The sequence below is a fragment of the Arachis duranensis genome, chromosome 3, assembly GCF_000817695.3.
Source record: "Arachis duranensis cultivar V14167 chromosome 3, aradu.V14167.gnm2.J7QH, whole genome shotgun sequence".
NCBI classification, from domain to species: domain Eukaryota; kingdom Viridiplantae; phylum Streptophyta; class Magnoliopsida; order Fabales; family Fabaceae; genus Arachis; species Arachis duranensis.
This window is the reverse complement of record NC_029774.3, coordinates 20,770,703-20,788,598: the sequence shown is the minus strand read 5'-3', so window position 1 is coordinate 20,788,598 and position 17,896 is coordinate 20,770,703. Positions and strand designations below refer to the sequence as shown.

Here is a 17,896-nt window from a genome sequence, read left to right as displayed (position 1 = left end):
ACCCTCATTCACTCTCTCTTGTTTGTTTTCTTCTTTCTTCATGAGTGAGGGTGAAAGAGTTAGGTGAGTGTGTGTGCGGTTGAGTGAGATATGCAGAGGGATAAGTTAGTTAGTAAAATTAGGGTTAGGGTTAGCTAAAAGGAATAAGGGTAATACATAAATTTGCATAAAGTTAGGAAGTAGAGTAGTAATTGAAAATCAAATATAATATATTAAAACCATAGTTGTCAGAACCGAACTGATGATCGAACCGGTCAGGCTATTAGGTCACTGGATTACTGGTTCAACCAGTGGATCACTGGTTGAACCGGTTAACCTAGTCCCACATAAGTAAAACATATAAAATAGCTAAAAACTTAAAAATTAACAGTTAAAAAACATATCTCCAATAACATTTTAATAAACATTAAGTCTCAAATCCTAAAAATAAGTAATACTAAAATAAACATAAAATTTGTTAGTAATATTACATAAACAACTCAATTTAACACAATGAAAATACCAATTCATGGATTATATCCAAGGAGTAATTTCAAAGTCTAGATATCTTTCTTCATCTAACAAATCTGGAGCTACATGCTGATTGGTTTCATTCTGATTTGCATTTTTCACAGAATTATTATTAGCTTCATCATCATCTCGATCATCTTCCAGATTCAATTGATCTAGCATTTCAATAATGTTTCACAAATCATAATCAGTAATAAGGGAAAACATTTGGTTAAAGCATTACAAAATCATCCCTAACAAAAACATACCCAAATCATCTAAAGCTGATTGAAGAGACATATTTGCAAGATCATTTCGTAAAGCATCAACTTCTTCAGGAGTTAAAAATGGTGGTGAATCTTCCATTATCCATTCCAAATGATCCTCAAATGCATCAAGACAAATTTGATCATAACTTTGCTTTCTCATTCGGTTCCTATATTATCAATTAACTTGATTATTCTTATTATGACTAAAAATTTAAAATAATGCCTTCAAGAAAGAATAATAAAAAGTATCTTTGTTGTAGCCTTAAGTTGTAATGAACATAAACAAGATAATTAAGCTTTTGATGCTCTAATTGATTCCTTTTCTTTGAGTGAATGTGTTCAAAAATGCTCCAGTTACGCTCACAACCTAAAGAACTACAAGTTTGACTCAAAACACGAATCGCTAACTTTTGCAAGTTTGGTGCTCCACATCCATAAGATTCCCACCATTGATCTTAACATAAAAAGGGATCACAATCATAAAAATCAAATCTTAAACATATCACAATCATAAAAGACTAATTTTAATAAAAAATTTTCCAGGCATCATTGTGCTTCGCTCATGTATTGCAGACTGGCTTCCAAAGTCTCCTTCAGCATTCTTAAAGATTCTCGTCTCACTTGTCAATTTAGTATTCAAATCAGCATCACTGTAATCATATCTCTCAATGACATCTAGTAGGTTAGAAGTTGTTTGCTTGTGCTTGTCAAATTCTGTAGAATTAAATCGAAAAGCTAGATTTAACCAATAACTAGTAGCATAAAGGTTTCTTTTAAGTTGTGAATCCCAACGTGAATCTAAAATCTTAAAATAAGGATCAACAACCCTCTTTCTTTTTTGAAACCTCTTTACCATCTCTTCCCTAGCCTTATACATAGCTTGATAAAGGAAACCCATTGCAGCTCTATCTTCACTATCCACAATATGCAATACACGAACAAATGGCTCAGTAAGCTAACAATATCAGTGCATTGATTCCAAAATTTAGAATCTAAGACTTGATCCACAAAATTTTTAGCTTTGGCTTCTTTAGAGTAAGCTGAACTTGTCCATTCTCTAGATGTTACCATAGCTCTCAAAGCATCCTTTTGAGCCAAAATACTTTGCAAAGCAATGAAATTAGTGGCAAATCGAGTTGGAGCTGGATGAAGTATTTCTCGTCCGCCTGTGAACTTTCTCATCAAGTACAAAGGATGTTAATGATTATAGATATACTTCGTAATCATTGAAGCTTGTGACACAGTTTAACTCACTTCCTGTAACTTTCCAATATCCTGCAACATCAGATTAACACAATATGTTGCACAAGGATACCAATACAATATAGGAAACTTCGATTCCAACAACCTTCCAGCAGCAACGTAATTTGTAGCATTATCCATCACTACATGTACAACATTCTCAGAACCAACAAATAATACATCCCTAAGCAACTTAAACAAAGCATCATCAGTTTTCTAGACATGAGAAGCATCAACTGACTTTAAGAAAACAGTTCCTTTAGGGCAATAAACCAAGAAATTAATTAAAGTACGCCTACAACGATCAGTCCATCCATCGGCCATGATAGTACATCCAGTTTGTTTCTAAATCACACGATAATCTTCAATCATCTTCTTTACATCTTCAACCAATTTACTCAACAAATATCCATGAACTCTTCCATAATTTGGCCATTTATACCCTGCACCCATGTTTGCAATCGCATCGATTATCGATTGATAATAGGCTGAATTAACCGCATTAAATAGCACAGAGGCATCCATCATCCATCTTGCAATAGCAGTATCATACTTCTCCACAATTTCTTTGCTTTGGAGAACACTTTTGATAGTTGGTTGAGCTCCATGTGTTGCTGCCGGTGGAAAAAAAAGATTGTAATCCCTTGACTTGTTTTCCTTTTCTAGAGCTAGGAGCTGGAAGTCTTGATGTTTGTTGTTGTCGCATCTCATTACGTTCAATCTCATCAAATTCCCTTTCAACTTCATCACAAGCATTATAACTTTCTGCATATTCTTCTTGAGTTTTCCTTTTCTTGGTTCGAAGATCTTTAATGTTTTGATTGAATTGGTGTCTCACCACAGCTGGCACCTTTCAACATGCCTCAATATCTCTGCCTTTTCCAGCCAAATGATGCTTAACCCGGTTAATTCCTCCACCCCTAATAAGCTTCTCGCAATAAATACATAATAGAACAGTTTTTCGTTTATCCACAACTTGTTTACAATGACCCCATGCAGGATCAATTTTTCCTCTGTTACTATTTTTTTGGGTTCCAATTGTTGGATCAGGAGTTGATCCTTGTTCCTGAGAAGTTGGTATTTTTGATGGTATATTTAATGAAGCATCCTAAATTTCTAAGCAACCAGGACTAAATGACTAATTTCCAAGAATACTGCACAACAACAATCCACTAACTACTAAGAATAATATACAATAGCAACCAACATATATAACAGTATAACAGATAATCAACAATTAACAATCTAACAATAATGGATAATCAACAAACTAAACAGAAATAAAAAATAAATCAACAAACAAGAGAGATTAAACAGAAAAACATATGTGGAAGTATTCATGTTCTCATTAGGCATATATAACAACAATATGTTACAAAAATTGAATAATCAACAATATAAATTCTAATAGAAATCAAACAGAAACCAACATACATAATCAATATCATTAATCAATTAATTCTAACTATCAATACTAAATTATTGAAAATTTAATATCCTAATAACTTCAAAAAAATAAAAAATAAAAAATACATACCTAGAGGGATGGAGGGACGAGCAGAGAAGAGGGAGACCGGAGGTGACGACTGACGAGCAGGAGGCAGTAGGCGACGAGTAGTAGCAATAGCAGGAAGCGACTTGAATATTCGATGGAGGTGCTTCTTGGCTGTAGTGAGTGGCGCATTGGTGTGGTTGCCTCCTGTGACGATGGTAAGCCAGGTGAGATGGCGCTGCCACGCTGGCTGAACGGATCTCCGTCTTTCTCACACTCTCTGTCTTACAAACTCAGACTCTCTATCTCTCAGCTCTCATGGTGGTCTCTCATGGCCAAAAGGTTTGGGAAGGGAAACAGGAAAAGGGGATGATGGATGATGGAGGCTAGGGCTTCACTTTTAGTCCAGGTTTCAGCAGCTTTAGTTTTTTTTTTTTAATTTTAATTAGAAACGACGTCGTTTCAAGTGCAGGGAAAAAAATAAAAGAGTTTGAACCGGTCTGGGTTAAATAAAACCTGTCGGTTCACCGGTTCTTATCAAACTCGACTGGTTCAAATCGAGTCATTCCGGTTCGCTTTCTTGTCCGGTCAGAAAACTCGCCCAAACCGATTTTGCCACCGGTTCACTGGTTTTTCGGTCCGATTAGACGGTTCGGTCCGGTTTTGACAACACTGATTAAAACAACTTTAAGAACCCTATTTATTTAACAACTTACTAATTGGTTTTAAATAATAACTTTAATGTAAAATTAGAGATAATCTAATTAGTTTTTTTAGTTCATAAAATTTAACTACAAATTTTAATTTTTCACATTAAATGATTAAAATCTCGTTATTTCTTAATTTCTAAAACTTTAAATTTTAAATAAGAAAATACCTAATCATTATGGAATTTATATATGTCCAAAATAATTTTAAACTCTGGCTTCGTTAGGTAGACAATGGAGAATCTGAACAATGTGAACAATGAATTGTACTTCCGTCCAACAGAAGATGAAAAAGAAAAGCAGTCCATCACAAATTGTCCTCCCAAAAATTCTACTTTCACCTTTTACACTTTACCATTCACCTTCTAACCATTTTACCGCCGCATACCTCTCCCAAAACCCTCACTGCACCGTCGGTTCCTTCCTCACTAGTCAGCCTCAGTGCCGCCGAGCCTTTTATACATTAAGTCGTCGATTTAAAATGAAAATAACCATTAACATACCTAGTAAAATGAACATTTGTCAAATTTTATTATATCTACATAAATCAAATCCTAATTAAATAAACATCCACTTTAGAATAAAAAATAACTATCTACATAGCTAACAAAATAAACATCCAGCAAATTTCAATATACCTAATTAAATTCAATCCAAATTAAATAAACATCTACTTTATAATAAAAATAACCATCCATATACCTAATAAAACAAATAACAATTCAAGGAGAGAAGAGAACGTGAACAACAATCATCTATCACCAGTAGCATCACCCACCATTCTCATTTCTCTATAAAAATGAAAGAAAGAGTTTTGTTTTGTTATTCCCAAAGGAAAAGAAATGGCTACCTTTGTTGTGGTGTAGTTTTTGGTTTGAGTACCTATAATTATTCATGCACATATCATATTTCCTAAGTTCCCTATGTTAATCCCACACTGATCTGCGTTATTAACCCACAATTTTATGTGTTTTTTATGTCTTCTTCTCCCAAATGTTTTCTTGTTTTCCATGATCGCAGAAGAACCTCATCCGTAAGAGGACAAATGGCAACTTCGACATGAGACAAATGGCTTTGGCATAGACTGCGGGCTTCTACTGCATCTAAATGGAGTAATGAGGAACAGCAACGTTCTATTACATCTGAAGGAGTCCACGTCTATCCCGTCACCATGCACACCGTCGTTGGGAGAGGACCAGAACACGGTGGAATAGGAGGAAGCCACGCGCCGTCGCTGATGTCGGTCGGAGTCGCCGTCGAACCGCCGCTGGAGGCTGCGCCATTGTACCTCTGGCTACTGTGGTTTCCAAAAGTTGTCACCGAAGCTGTTGGGCTCACCGTCGTTGCACCCAGGTTACTGCTGCATCGTCGGAGGCTGCAGCTAAAGCCTTTGTCTTCTGGGGTTTCAATTGCCGTGAGTTACTTTCTTGTACGCCGTCGTCGAAACCAGGCCAAATTTACTGGTAAATGTTTCTTCCTTTCTTAAATTTTTTCACTTTTATTTTGTTCTATTATTCTGACTATTGTTGGTGCATCCCCTGCCTTAATTACTCGGATTGATGCTATCGCCACCAGAACGGATTCCCTGGTCTGATTTCTGCTTCTTGTGGCTCCATCATTCTCTTTTTTGTAGTTGCAATGAGTTTTCGATCTAAAACCCTTATCATTATTATTGTGTTATATGCTTGTTCTGATTCAATTTTTGTATATGTCCTTGTCTTGGATTTCTTGAAATTGTTTCAGTCACTATAATTGCAATTTATTTTGACACGGTTGTTATAAGAGGCGTCGAGGATGTTGCTGTTCCCGTGGGGGTTAATGCTGACACTGTTGCCATGACTTAAAAGGAAAGGAAATTATCACGATAAGTTATGCGGACTCGGCCAACTGAAGTAGGGGCCTTTTTAGAAAACCATACTTTATAAATTGGAATTATTGTAGATGGATATTGATGTGAGAAATATATTTTTGAGTGATTGTATAAGTCTTATGTATTGTTGGTTCTCTTGGGTGAATATGAATGCTTGTTTGGCTGGATTATTGTTTGGTTTTATGAAATAGATTGTTCTTGAAATGCTTCTTTAAAGTTATTTTGTAAAAGCTTTGAAACCGAGTTTAACATGTTAGAAATTGATTTGAGTTCGAATTAGTGTTCTTGAAATTTGAAAATGATTCACTTTTGGAAACAACTTGATTTTAAACTGATTTGGTTTTGAGCCGTGGAAGGGGCTACGGAAAGGTTTGGTTGGCACCTAAAAAGGGTGGCAAAGTCCAAGTTTTCGGGGAGATGCTGCCAAATTTTCATGAAACTTAAGATTTTATTTTAAAAATGTAATTTAGAAAAGAAATGAATTTGAAAGGTTTTATTACTTGGTTATTGATTTACTAAGAAATAGGTGTTTCGAGTTTAATCTGTTTAAGGAAAGTTTATGTTTTAAGATTGATTTAAATATAAAAGAAACTATGTTTTGAAGTTTGATTAAAGAAGTACTTTTGGAGGAGTTTTAGTGGATTGTAAAAGAAACTGAACTTTGATTAAATAAATTCATTTTACTTTTGAGGTATTCTTTAAATTTTGACTTAGCAAGATTAAACAATTCCAATCCATGGAAAGGTTTTCGATTTAAGAATGAAATAAAATTGGTTTTTGGGATTAAAGAACTTTGGTTTTGAAAGTGGTTTGGAACTTTTGGCTTACATGCTTTGGTTTTGATTTTAAATCTTCACTTTAATTGATTTCAACTTAAATAACTATGATTCCGAGGATTTCTAAAGAGTTTAAGAATTTAGGCAGGTTATTCTTTCCTAGAGTCTTGAGTCTTTGCCAAGGTTGTTAATTAATAACTCTAATTTAAAATAGTCAAATGAATGATTTGAAAATGAAGGATTTGGTCTTTTCAAAGAAAATTTCCTTTTGAGGTGATATTCGAAAGTTTTTTGAAACTTTTGAAAAATGTCACTTAAAGTGACTAAGTTTTGAAAGAGAATAGATTATGAGCTTGAAATTATTTGAGAAATTGAGGATTTTAAAGTGAAAACTGAAATGTGTTGATCTTGGTTTCAAAGTAAGGAGATTTGAGAAAAAAGTGACTTATGTATTGAATGATGATTGGTTTGATATGAATTGTTAATGAAGTGCAGAAATGATGATGACTAAATGAATATGTGACTTTTGCACTTCTTTTATCTGAGATATGAGTTTTCCTGGATAAAGTACCGTGGCTTGCCACCACGTGTTCCAGGTTGAGACTCGATACTCTGTTGATCCTACGACGTAAGGGTGATCGGGCACTTATAAATTCTCGGGAATGGTACCCCCATTGAGCGATTTGATATATATATGAGAAAAAGCTATGCATAGACTCATGGGATGCGCGTCGGGGGACAATCCAAAGGTTTAGCAAACCGGACTTGTCGGGTTAGCTTGATAACCGACAGATGAGACTCATCAGCTATAGGACAGGCATTCATCATATGCATCTATGTGACAATGTTTGGGTGTGCATATTGTAATTGGTTTGACTACGTGAATAATTTTGTCTAATTGCTAATTGCTCTACTTGATGTAACTGCTTGATTGTGTATGAACCTTCTTACTTGTGTTTGTGACTGAAAACTGGTTAGATTATGGTGTATTGACTGTTGATTGAAATGTTTGGGTCTAGGGCCGTGATTGAGTATGTGATGGGCTGAAGGTCGTGAATGGTTTGTGTTTTTAGTTTAGTAAAGTATGAAAAACTAAGCTGGTTTAGCATACACTTAATAAACCTATACTTGGAATAGTTTGGTCATTCATACTGCCTAGGAAAAGCTTTTAAAAAAAGGTTTTAGATTTTTGAAGAATTAATGGATTTCTCTTTAAAAAAAAGATTTCGAATTTTCAATGTGGAACTATGGTTTTTGAAAAGATACATAAGGTGGGTAACAATCACTATACTTTAAAAAAGGCTTTTAGTTTCACGTATCCTATTATATTAATTTTATAACCCTATAGTGAGAACCAGCGAGTACGATGTTCTCACTCTCCTACAGGTCTTTTCTTTTTTAGGTTTGGGCAACGAAGATTGGGAGAGCTTATTTTATTTCTTTTCTGTTTAAACGAAGCTTTATGTTGCATTAATTACTTTTTTTCCTCGCCTTTATCTTTACAAGTTTTTATAAGAGGAATAGGAATTTAATTATGTAATGCTTGTAAATATATATATATATATATATTCTTTGTGAGTATTGTAAGTTGTATTGTATGTATGGATGTATGTGATCTATTAAAATAAAAAGTATTTTGGTACGGTAATACGTTTTAAAGTTTTAAATAGGTTCATATTTTAGTATTAAATACTCTAAGAGTCGTCGTAACACCATAGCTATCAGAATCGCACAGCCAGAAGCATAAGTTTTGATAGTTAGGGTGTTACAATTTGCATTTTCTTTCTCTTCATACTATAACTCTTAAAAATTCTGGTAACCCAAAATATATAACTTTTTAAATTATATAACAAACTAATAAAATTTTACACATAAAAATTAAATTTTATACATATTATATAATATTTTTATCAAAATAAATTACTATAAAAAATAATATTACATAATTTAAAATATTAATTATAATAGAAAAGTATAGCATTTCATTAATAGTTTTACTAAATATATATAATTTTAGATATGGAATATGAATTTGGATTAGACTAGAAGTATTAGAAATACAGTTTGAACTCGAGAGAGAAAATAAAACTGATTAGAAAAGACAAAAATTCAAGACCAAGCTAAATTTAGGATTAGTCGGATCTTATGCACTCCTAATTAGATTACCTTTTTTAAATAAAAGAAAAATCTTATCCCTTTCTGTTGTTGATGACCTATACGATCTATTATGCATTTTATTTAGTTTATCAATGAACTGTCGTTATTAAAAATTAAAATATTTGAAAATTATACCAATGTCCTTAATAAAAGATGTATAAAGATATTTTATATGGTAATTATTCTAGTGAAGATGTTAAAAATATTTTTTTATGATGATTTTTATTTAAAAAATATAACTTATTTATTTGGACATATTTTAAATAAAAATAACACTTTTATAATATATGAAAATTAAATCTTATAATTTATTATTCAATAATTAAAATGAAATATTTTTATATAATAATAATGATAAAATTTTTATTGGAGTATTTACCATTTTATATATCTGTCTAATAGCATAAACAAAACGTTTGTAATTGTAAGTCTAGTCACGGACTTGTGTGAATATGGCTAATCCAATCTGCTAAACACAATTAGACTTAGTGACTTACTCTTTATTTTGTTGATATTTGAATTCATTTACAGTTTGATAGTGTTACAAATTTAAAGATATTTTGCAGGAGGGGTATGAACTATGAAGAGAGATGGAAGCAAAAATTTAAAGAACATTCGATATGGTTTGTTTTCATTTTGATTAACCAATTTTTTTTTATTACACATAGATAACTAACACTCTAAGTGATTTCAGGTATGAGTATATGCTAATTTTATTGATTTAATTTTTGTTAATTTTAATTGTTATTGTTAATGATGGTTTTTTTATTTCTCTTTTTATTCATTTATTTATTTTGTTTGTTTTGAATTGTGCTGTAGATAATAGTTTCTTATTCTGTTTTAGATGCAGTGGCAACTTATTACTTATATACAACTTATATTCATCCCTTTATTTTTCTCCCTTGCTACTATTATAATCTAACTTGATGTAACATAGTCATAAGCTTGTAGTATTTTTTATTGTTTAGATTTATAATATGATTTATTATTTTTTTAAGAGAAATTTGTGTATCAATATTTTGAGTTTAATAAAATATCTTTTTTTTAATAATTAATTTTAGTTTAATAATAATAATAATAATAATAATAATAATAATAATAATTGGATCTCAATTGAATCTGACGAGTAAAATTTAGCGGCAATAATAATGACAACTAAAAGTAAATAACATTACAATTTTAAAATTATTTTTAGTGGCCATATAAATTGCCGGTAAAAAGAGTTTTGGCGATAATAGTAATGGCTACTAAAAATAAATAACATTGCAATTTTAGAATTATTTTTAGTTGCCATATAAATTGCCAAAAAAATGACTACTAATAGCTATATACTTTTTACGGTCATTAAAAAGGTATTTACCAGCAAATGTTATAATTGCTGCTAAAATTTTTTAACGATAAAGCATAAGACGATTAATGTTTAATTGTCGGTAAATGTATTAGTGACTATTTTTATTGCTGCTAAAAATAAAATAAATGGCCGCTAAACGTAGTTTTTCTTGTAGCAAAATAAAATGATATCTTTCATGTGATAGCTATCTAATTATCCATAAAAGAATATTTTCATTTTTTCATTTCTTCATCATTTTCCCTTTCCACCACAGCATGTACTATGACTAAGTTTTATGAATTCTTTTTCTTTCATAGTTATGGTTTCAAATTAGTGCATTGGCTACTTTAGTCAAAATTTGTCCATACCCTATTAACTAATATTTAGCTAGCTCAAATAATAAACGGGTTGGTCAAGTGAAAATAAGCTTGCACACTATTCATTAATCAACGGGGTTTTGCCTCATAGCTAATCAAATTATTCCTATTATTATAGATCGCACTTTAGACTAAAAACAATTTTTTTTTTTATTGAATAGGTGAAGCAATGATCATTGTAAAAAATGAATGACCTGATTCCACGGTGAATATTCCAAGTTCCAACTATTGATTGATAAAAGATCATAAATCAAAATTGGGAAAAAGGCACTTTTTTACAATGCAAAATGTGAGGCCTGGTATTTACTAGCACCCATCATGTACAGATATAGAGGACATGTCAATGGAATCTGAATCCTGAAATTTACAGTGATCAATCTAGCTAGACACCAAACCCAACCCCCCATCCAAAACTAAGCCAAAAAAGTGTCAGAACCAAACCACTCCTAATCTCATCGCTGGTTTTGTCCATTAGCTCACCCTTCACGTGATCCAAACAACCAAGAAACACGGCCCATAAGAGAGAATAAAAAAGTACCCTTACCGTTCTTTGTTTCCTTAAACAAAAAGGGCAAAAAAAATGAGAATCATGGTGAACAAGGAATTGGACGGCCAGGATGGGGCGTGGCCCGTATCGAACTGGAGGGAATCAACGGCCAGTGGCATGTTCTCTTGATCGGGGCTACATTTTGATTCGTGTGGGTGCGCGCGCTGTACATGATTGCCCGCAAAACGGCCGAAAAATAGGCATGTATGCCTTTTTATTCTTAGCGTCCTTAATACAGCAAGGGAATAAACAAATCAATGCAATGCAATACAAAATGGAATGATCATAACAAAATAAACTCGTACGGTTTGTTTTATTTAAATTTCTTCCTTTCTTTCTTTTGATCTCTTCTTCGTACGGTTTGTTTATAATTTGCATTTCACAAAACAACTGGGATTCCATTAAAACGCATTGTGCCAGCAATATCGTTGTATGCCTTTAATCAATTTTTGATTTTATACTGCAAATTTTGTCACTATGGCAGTGAATTCTAACAGTTTATCTAAAGCGTATTGTTATGTGTTATCTAAGATTTTAAAGAAGGTAACTATGCATGTGTGGTTATAACTTACAATAAAACCATCTCAAAAATTCTAAAAGTGAAGTGTTATGGATGTGGCAGAATATTGATATTGCTGTGTTCGTGATCATAACTAATCATCGTTTGTCTTACGCTACTATAACGAATATTTGGACTATTATTCATTCATTTATTTCTAATGTTATTATTAACGGTTATCCTTGTTTGTTTCTTCAATTCTTCCCCTGCTTGTAGTTGCTGCTCCATATTTTTATCTTGATTGAGATTTCAATTACTTGTTTCATTCAGAGCTAGGTCAAAAGGAAGTATCCGAGGCAGCCATGGTTACCGCAGATCCTCCAACGAGACTTCAGGTTTAATTTTTTTTTATTCTCATATTTTCTTTGGAAATTAAGGTGTGAGTGAGTCGTTTTAGTGTTTGGGCAAAGGAAATTGATACAGTCTAACCTAATAACTACATTAGTGACTGTTTTTACGGTTTAAACGCGTGATCTTGAAGTCACATGGAAACAACTCAACCGTTGCTCCAAGTCTCCCTTTCGATTCAGTGTCAAGTTAATAAAGAATCTATTATTTGGTACCAAAGAAATTAAACATGCATTGTTCATTATTGGCATGATCAACAGGGAAAGCATACAGCAATAGCAGTGTGTTGGCTTCTTGGAAATGGATGTCTTTTCGCATGGAACAGTATGCTCACAATAACAGATTACTACTCTATCTTGTTTCCGGTAATTTATCAGTATTCTGATTATTCAATTGTTGTGTTGTTCAATCCAAAGTAATTTTGATCTCATTTTTTCCTTTCTTGTGCAGAGATACCACCCCTCAAGAGTTCTTACTCTTGTATACCAGCCATTTGCAGTTGGAACGATTGCAACACTTGCCTACAACGAAGAAAGAATAAACACAAGATTTCGGAACCTATTTGGATACATTCTTTTCTTCGTAGCCACTCTTTTGGTGTTAGTTGTAAGTCTTGATCATTAGTCTGTGAACTTTCCTTACTCTCTAATTCATCAGAAGTCAGAACATGATTTTTGCTTATGTCTTTTCTAGATAGATTTAGCAACATCTGGTAGAGGAGGAATTGGAACTTTCATTGGTATATGTGCAGTAGGTGGTGCATTTGGAATAGCAGATGCTCATGTCCAAGGTGGAATGGTGGGAGACCTTTCATATATGCATCCTGAATTGCTTCAGGTCAGCATCACCATTGCAAAATTGCTCTGTATAACCTTCCTCACAATGTTACTTTCTTTTATTAATAATTTTATATGATTTTCTTGGACTGCGATTAGACTGGTTAACAGAGTGTTAGACGGAAAATGTGAGTAAGAATACAGGTTAAATGAGACAAATATGAGGATGATCAGATAGATTGGTGATCACACATTTATGGACAAAATAAGAAACAAAAATATAAGAGGAAAAAAATAGAGTAGCATCTATTATTGAAATGATAGTAACAACTCATCTTAAATAATTTGAAAATGTGAAAAGAAGATTGATAGAATATTCAATTGAAATGGTAGATTAGATGGAAGGTAGAATACAAAAGATAAAGAAAAACCTAAAAAATTATACATGAGATAATTAAAAGAGATACGTATAGATAGTTTCATTTTAAACATGATATTATTATTGTTTGTTATATGTGAATTACTTTTTTTGTAATATTTTCGTATTCTATTGATAAGTGTTTTTAACTTTTACGATAATAAAGATCGGTTAGAATTGGCTTTTAAAAAAAGTATTTATGTTTTTTATTTTTTTAAATAATTTTTTAACAGACAAAAATTATTTCATATTTGAATAAAAAAAATAATTTACTTTTTTTCTGATAAAAATACTTTTTTCTTTTAAAATACGAATTCAAATAGATTTTAAATTTTCACTTAAAAAAACCAATCTAAACTAACACTAAATAAAGAGATGTTAAACAAAGATATAACATAGAAGATAAATTTTTGTTCCAATACTTTTGTTTTTGGATAAAAGCCAGAAAAAGAAGTTGTTTTTATATAAATTTCCTTCTCTAAACAAATTTGTATCTCTGAATGTGTTGAATAGTTCCATTAACTCCTGCATACTTTTTTATGTGGTGTAATTTTGTTGTAGTCTTTTCTTGCTGGTGGAGCAGCATCGGGTGTATTAACTTCTGCTTTGAGGTTAGTTACAAAAGCTGCATTTGAGAACTCCAAAGATGGTCTTCGCAAAGGAGCACGTAAGTTCCAACTAACAAATTTCTCTGGAACATAAAAAATTAGTTAAACTACTAATCACTGATCATGCTTTCTTTCTTTTTTATTGATCCTTTGTGTGCAGTTCTGTTCTTTGCCATAACAACATTCTTTGAGCTTCTTTGTGTCCTTCTCTATGCATTTGTGTTTCCCAAAGTACCAATTGTGAAATATTACCGATCAAAAGCAGCATCAGAAGGAGCAAAAACTGTTTCAGCTGATCTTGCAGCCGCTGGCATTCAGACCTCATCTGTACTCCACTTTTTCTTTTCTTTTGTTTTCAATTCCAACATGGTTTTAAATTGCAGTTTTTACCGCAATTAGTGCAATGAGCGCTACATCAGCAATGTTGTGGCTCCATTCTAGTTACCGTTGCATACTGCAATTTAAAATCATTATGCATTTCAATTGACTTACAAATTAGGTTATAAAATTATTTGGACATTAAAATAGTCCTCAAGATTTCAATTGTACTAAGTATGTCCTTAAAATTGACAAAAGTGCACTATGCTAATCCCTAATAATTTTTTATCAAGTGACTCATCATGTCTTTTGGAATTATATAATGTACTTTTGTCAATTTCAGAAATTTAATTATATAATTGAGATCTCAAAGACTATTTTAGTACATGCAATAAAATTTGAAGGATCTTAGAGCTTAGCTCCATTACATTACCATGAATTACTTTCACATACATAGATGTATCCCAGAGGATAGGACTCCATTCTTTTTTTTCTTCCCTTTGTATTCATAGAAGTTATTAAACTTTTCATGATTCGGTTTATGAGATAAGAATTTTTTTTTTCTCTTTTAGGACAATGAAGATGTAAAGAAACAAGAGCGCAAAGGAAAGAAGCAATTGTTAATGGAGAACACTGATTATGCAATTGATTTGTTCCTCATATATTCTCTAACACTGTCTATCTTCCCTGGATTCTTGTCAGAAGACACTGGAAAACATAGTTTGGGCGATTGGTATGTACATGAAGATAAACACAATAATATCATTCATCAAATGAGGCTTAAATCTCTATTCTCTAATGTATCTTATGTTATAAATACAGATATTATCTAACATATTCTCCGATCCAATGCTATTATTGTTTCAGGTATGCTCTTGTTTTGATTGCCATGTACAATGGGTTTGACTTAATCGGAAGATACATTCCCCTAGTGAAATGCATTAAAATGGAGTCTCGAAAGTTGCTCACAACAACAATAGTTTGTCGTATCTTACTTATACCGGCATTTTATTTCACTGCAAAGTATGGTGACCAAGGTTGGATGATGTTGTTGACATCTTTCTTGGGATTATCAAATGGTTATCTCACTGTCTGTGTTCTTACTAGTGCACCCAAAGGTTACAAGGTAGGTTCGAAACAAATTTGACATACCATAATTCGGATCATTTTTATTAATATTGATTGTTTATTTTAATTTTGTAGGGACCAGAGCAAAATGCCTTGGGAAACATATTGGTGTCGTTTCTTCTTGCAGGCATTTTTGTTGGGGTAACACTTGATTGGTTGTGGTTAATAGGTAAAGGGTGGTGAGATTTTCACTAGAAAAAATATAGTAACTAACAACATTTTTGAATAATGTATAAATAATGTGAATTAATAGGGTTAAAAGAATAAATTTAAGTAGTAACATTAAATTAGGGTGTAGTGTATTTTTATTTGATTAGTGGTTGTTTATATTGTTCAAAATAGTCATTATTTACCTAGCATTCTCTATTGTTATTACGTCTAGAAAAATTGTCAAGCCATTATTAATTTATTAAATAAGACTCATTTTTTATATATTTTTAGCATTGATTGGTTTTTTTATTTATTATTTTACAGAGTTAGAGTGAGAGTAAATATTTCTACATAATTATGTAGTAATTTTTAATTGCGTCATCATCAAATTTGGTGTTGCTTTCTTTTCAATGGTATTGTTGTTACTTCAGAAAAATTATTTCATCTTTTTGTTTTTAATGGTGCCAAGTTATTAATTAATGGTATTAATTACTTTTAATGGTGCCAAGTTATTAACAGGTTTAGAGAATCGGATTATTTAATTAATCAAAAAGTGATCATTAAATTAGTTCAATTTAAAATAAAAATTGTTTGACAATAAATCAATCAAAAATTAAAAAAATATATTTTTTATAATTAACTAATTTAAAATAATAAATTATAAAAAAATTATATATTTTATATAATAAATATATTATTTTATCATATCTAATTTAATTTTAGTTAAATTTTTAAATTATTAAACTTTTAATTTTAACAGTTTAATAATTTCAGAACTTTCGTTATAGTTATTAGGTCAATGTCATCACGTAGAAAGAGAACTATAAAACATTTTGTGGAGAGACTTGCAGAGTGACATCTAGCGCTTTTTAATTTCTATACGGAGGGTAAAGTTGAGTTGGACCCGGTTATGAAGGAGGAGGAGTTTTACCTGTGTGTGGTGTTAGGAGAGGAAGAAACCGGATCCAGTATGTTTGGTGTGTCTTTTTGGACGGTCGGAGTTGTGTATGGGAAATGGACCGTGTGATTAGTGCCTCCACATCCACGTGTAGTCTGCAGGTAACTCCCCTAACGATGTACTTTTTTCCAATGTTAACTCATATTTCAGCATTTGTTTTCACTTTCACTCCATTCCTCTAAGGAAGAGCCATTTCTTTTTTTTTCTTTCTTACTCCTTCTCGATCTTGCTTTGCATGGTGGAACTAACTTTAAAATGTCCAAGAAAAAAAAATATAAAGATGTTATCGTTCTGAATTTTATATCATATATTATCTCAATCACTCAAAATATGTAAGTTTTTTTTTATTTTTTTAATATTTTATAATTAAAATTGTTACGGATTCAGCCCACGGATCTCGGACCCGAGGCCAGACCCGAACCCGGCTCCTCGGATCAACCCGTCTCCCCTCTCCGGAAGGCCCAAAACCGGTCCTGTGGAGCTCTCAACCAACTTTCGAATTCAAACACCTCCCTTATCTTAACCAAACAAGATAAGATAAGACGATCTCCATCACCTATAAATAAGAGGACCCAAGTCCCCCAGGTATTCATTCATCCCTCACACTTTCTACCTCTTAGATCCATTCTGACTTGAGCGTCGGAGTGTCTTTGCAGGTACCTCCCCTCCGCTTCGACTGGACCGTCCGACATCCGCTCAACCCGCGGGTTCTCGATCCTCCTCCTAAACCGTACCAGAGACATCTTGTACATTGGCGCCGTCTGTGGGGACCTGCGACAGTCGAACCGGATGGAGGGCATCCTGGAGGAGAACCCATCGAGCCAGGATGACTCCTTACCGCATCGTCCGGCCTCAGAATACCAAGAAGTCACAAACCAAGCAAGAGTAGCAAGTACTGTCCACCAAACAAACGAACACGTCATCACGGACCCGTGACATCCCGAGAAAGCCAGGGACAAAGCGGCACAGATCATCCAGGACCTCTGCCTCCGGGTCCAGGAACTTGAAGGCAAACTGACCAAAAGAGAAAAACACGACAACGAACACGGAAGCCAGGCAACTTCCAGGTCAAAGTCCCATCGCGGCAGGTCGCCAACCCGACAACACGATAGGACAGATGGTCGCAGCATCTCACGCCACCACCGACACGAGAAGTCGCCAGAACGGCGATACAACAAGAAACACCACCGCAGCGCTTCCCATGATCTAAGTCGTCAACACGATTCGGACGAGGACCGGAGATACCGAAACACCAAACGCACGAGAAACAACCACACCATAATAGGAGCTACACCCTTCATAGAAAGAGTCTTAAGAGCGAAACTTCCCAAAGGTTTCGACAAACCCACCGACATGAAATATGATGGAACCAAGGAC

At 33.0% G+C, this 17,896-nt stretch overlaps 2 protein-coding genes across 5 annotated transcripts; one reads left to right on the top strand and one right to left on the bottom strand.

Annotated features, from left to right (window-relative positions):
• Positions 1 to 513: 513 nt before the first annotated feature.
• On the bottom strand, positions 514 to 2,711 carry LOC107477941 (uncharacterized). The gene is made up of 6 exons (XM_016098036.1): positions 2,355 to 2,711; positions 2,013 to 2,216; positions 1,827 to 1,931; positions 1,334 to 1,713; positions 759 to 925; positions 514 to 665 (listed from the first exon to the last, which is right to left on the bottom strand). Exons 1-6 carry the CDS (start codon positions 2,709 to 2,711, stop codon positions 514 to 516), a joined length of 1,365 nt encoding a protein of 454 aa, XP_015953522.1.
• Positions 2,712 to 11,474: 8,763 nt separating this feature from the next.
• LOC107477891 (equilibrative nucleotide transporter 3) lies at positions 11,475 to 15,636 on the top strand. Of its 4 annotated transcripts, none has more exons than XM_016097977.3 (10): positions 11,475 to 11,557; positions 12,086 to 12,150; positions 12,424 to 12,528; positions 12,614 to 12,769; positions 12,857 to 13,000; positions 13,919 to 14,024; positions 14,126 to 14,292; positions 14,856 to 15,016; positions 15,151 to 15,409; positions 15,487 to 15,636. In XM_016097977.3, exons 2-10 carry the CDS (start codon positions 12,118 to 12,120, stop codon positions 15,592 to 15,594), a joined length of 1,239 nt encoding a protein of 412 aa, XP_015953463.1. In that variant the 5' UTR covers positions 11,475 to 11,557; positions 12,086 to 12,117; the 3' UTR covers positions 15,595 to 15,636. The 4 variants fall into 4 exon arrangements, with proteins under 4 accessions (XP_015953463.1, XP_020993467.1, XP_020993468.1 ...); XM_021137808.2 differs by lacking the exon at positions 11,475 to 11,557 and adding an exon at positions 11,606 to 11,686; XM_021137809.2 differs by lacking the exon at positions 11,475 to 11,557 and adding an exon at positions 11,674 to 11,799.
• The last annotated feature ends 2,260 nt before the right edge of the window (positions 15,637 to 17,896 follow it).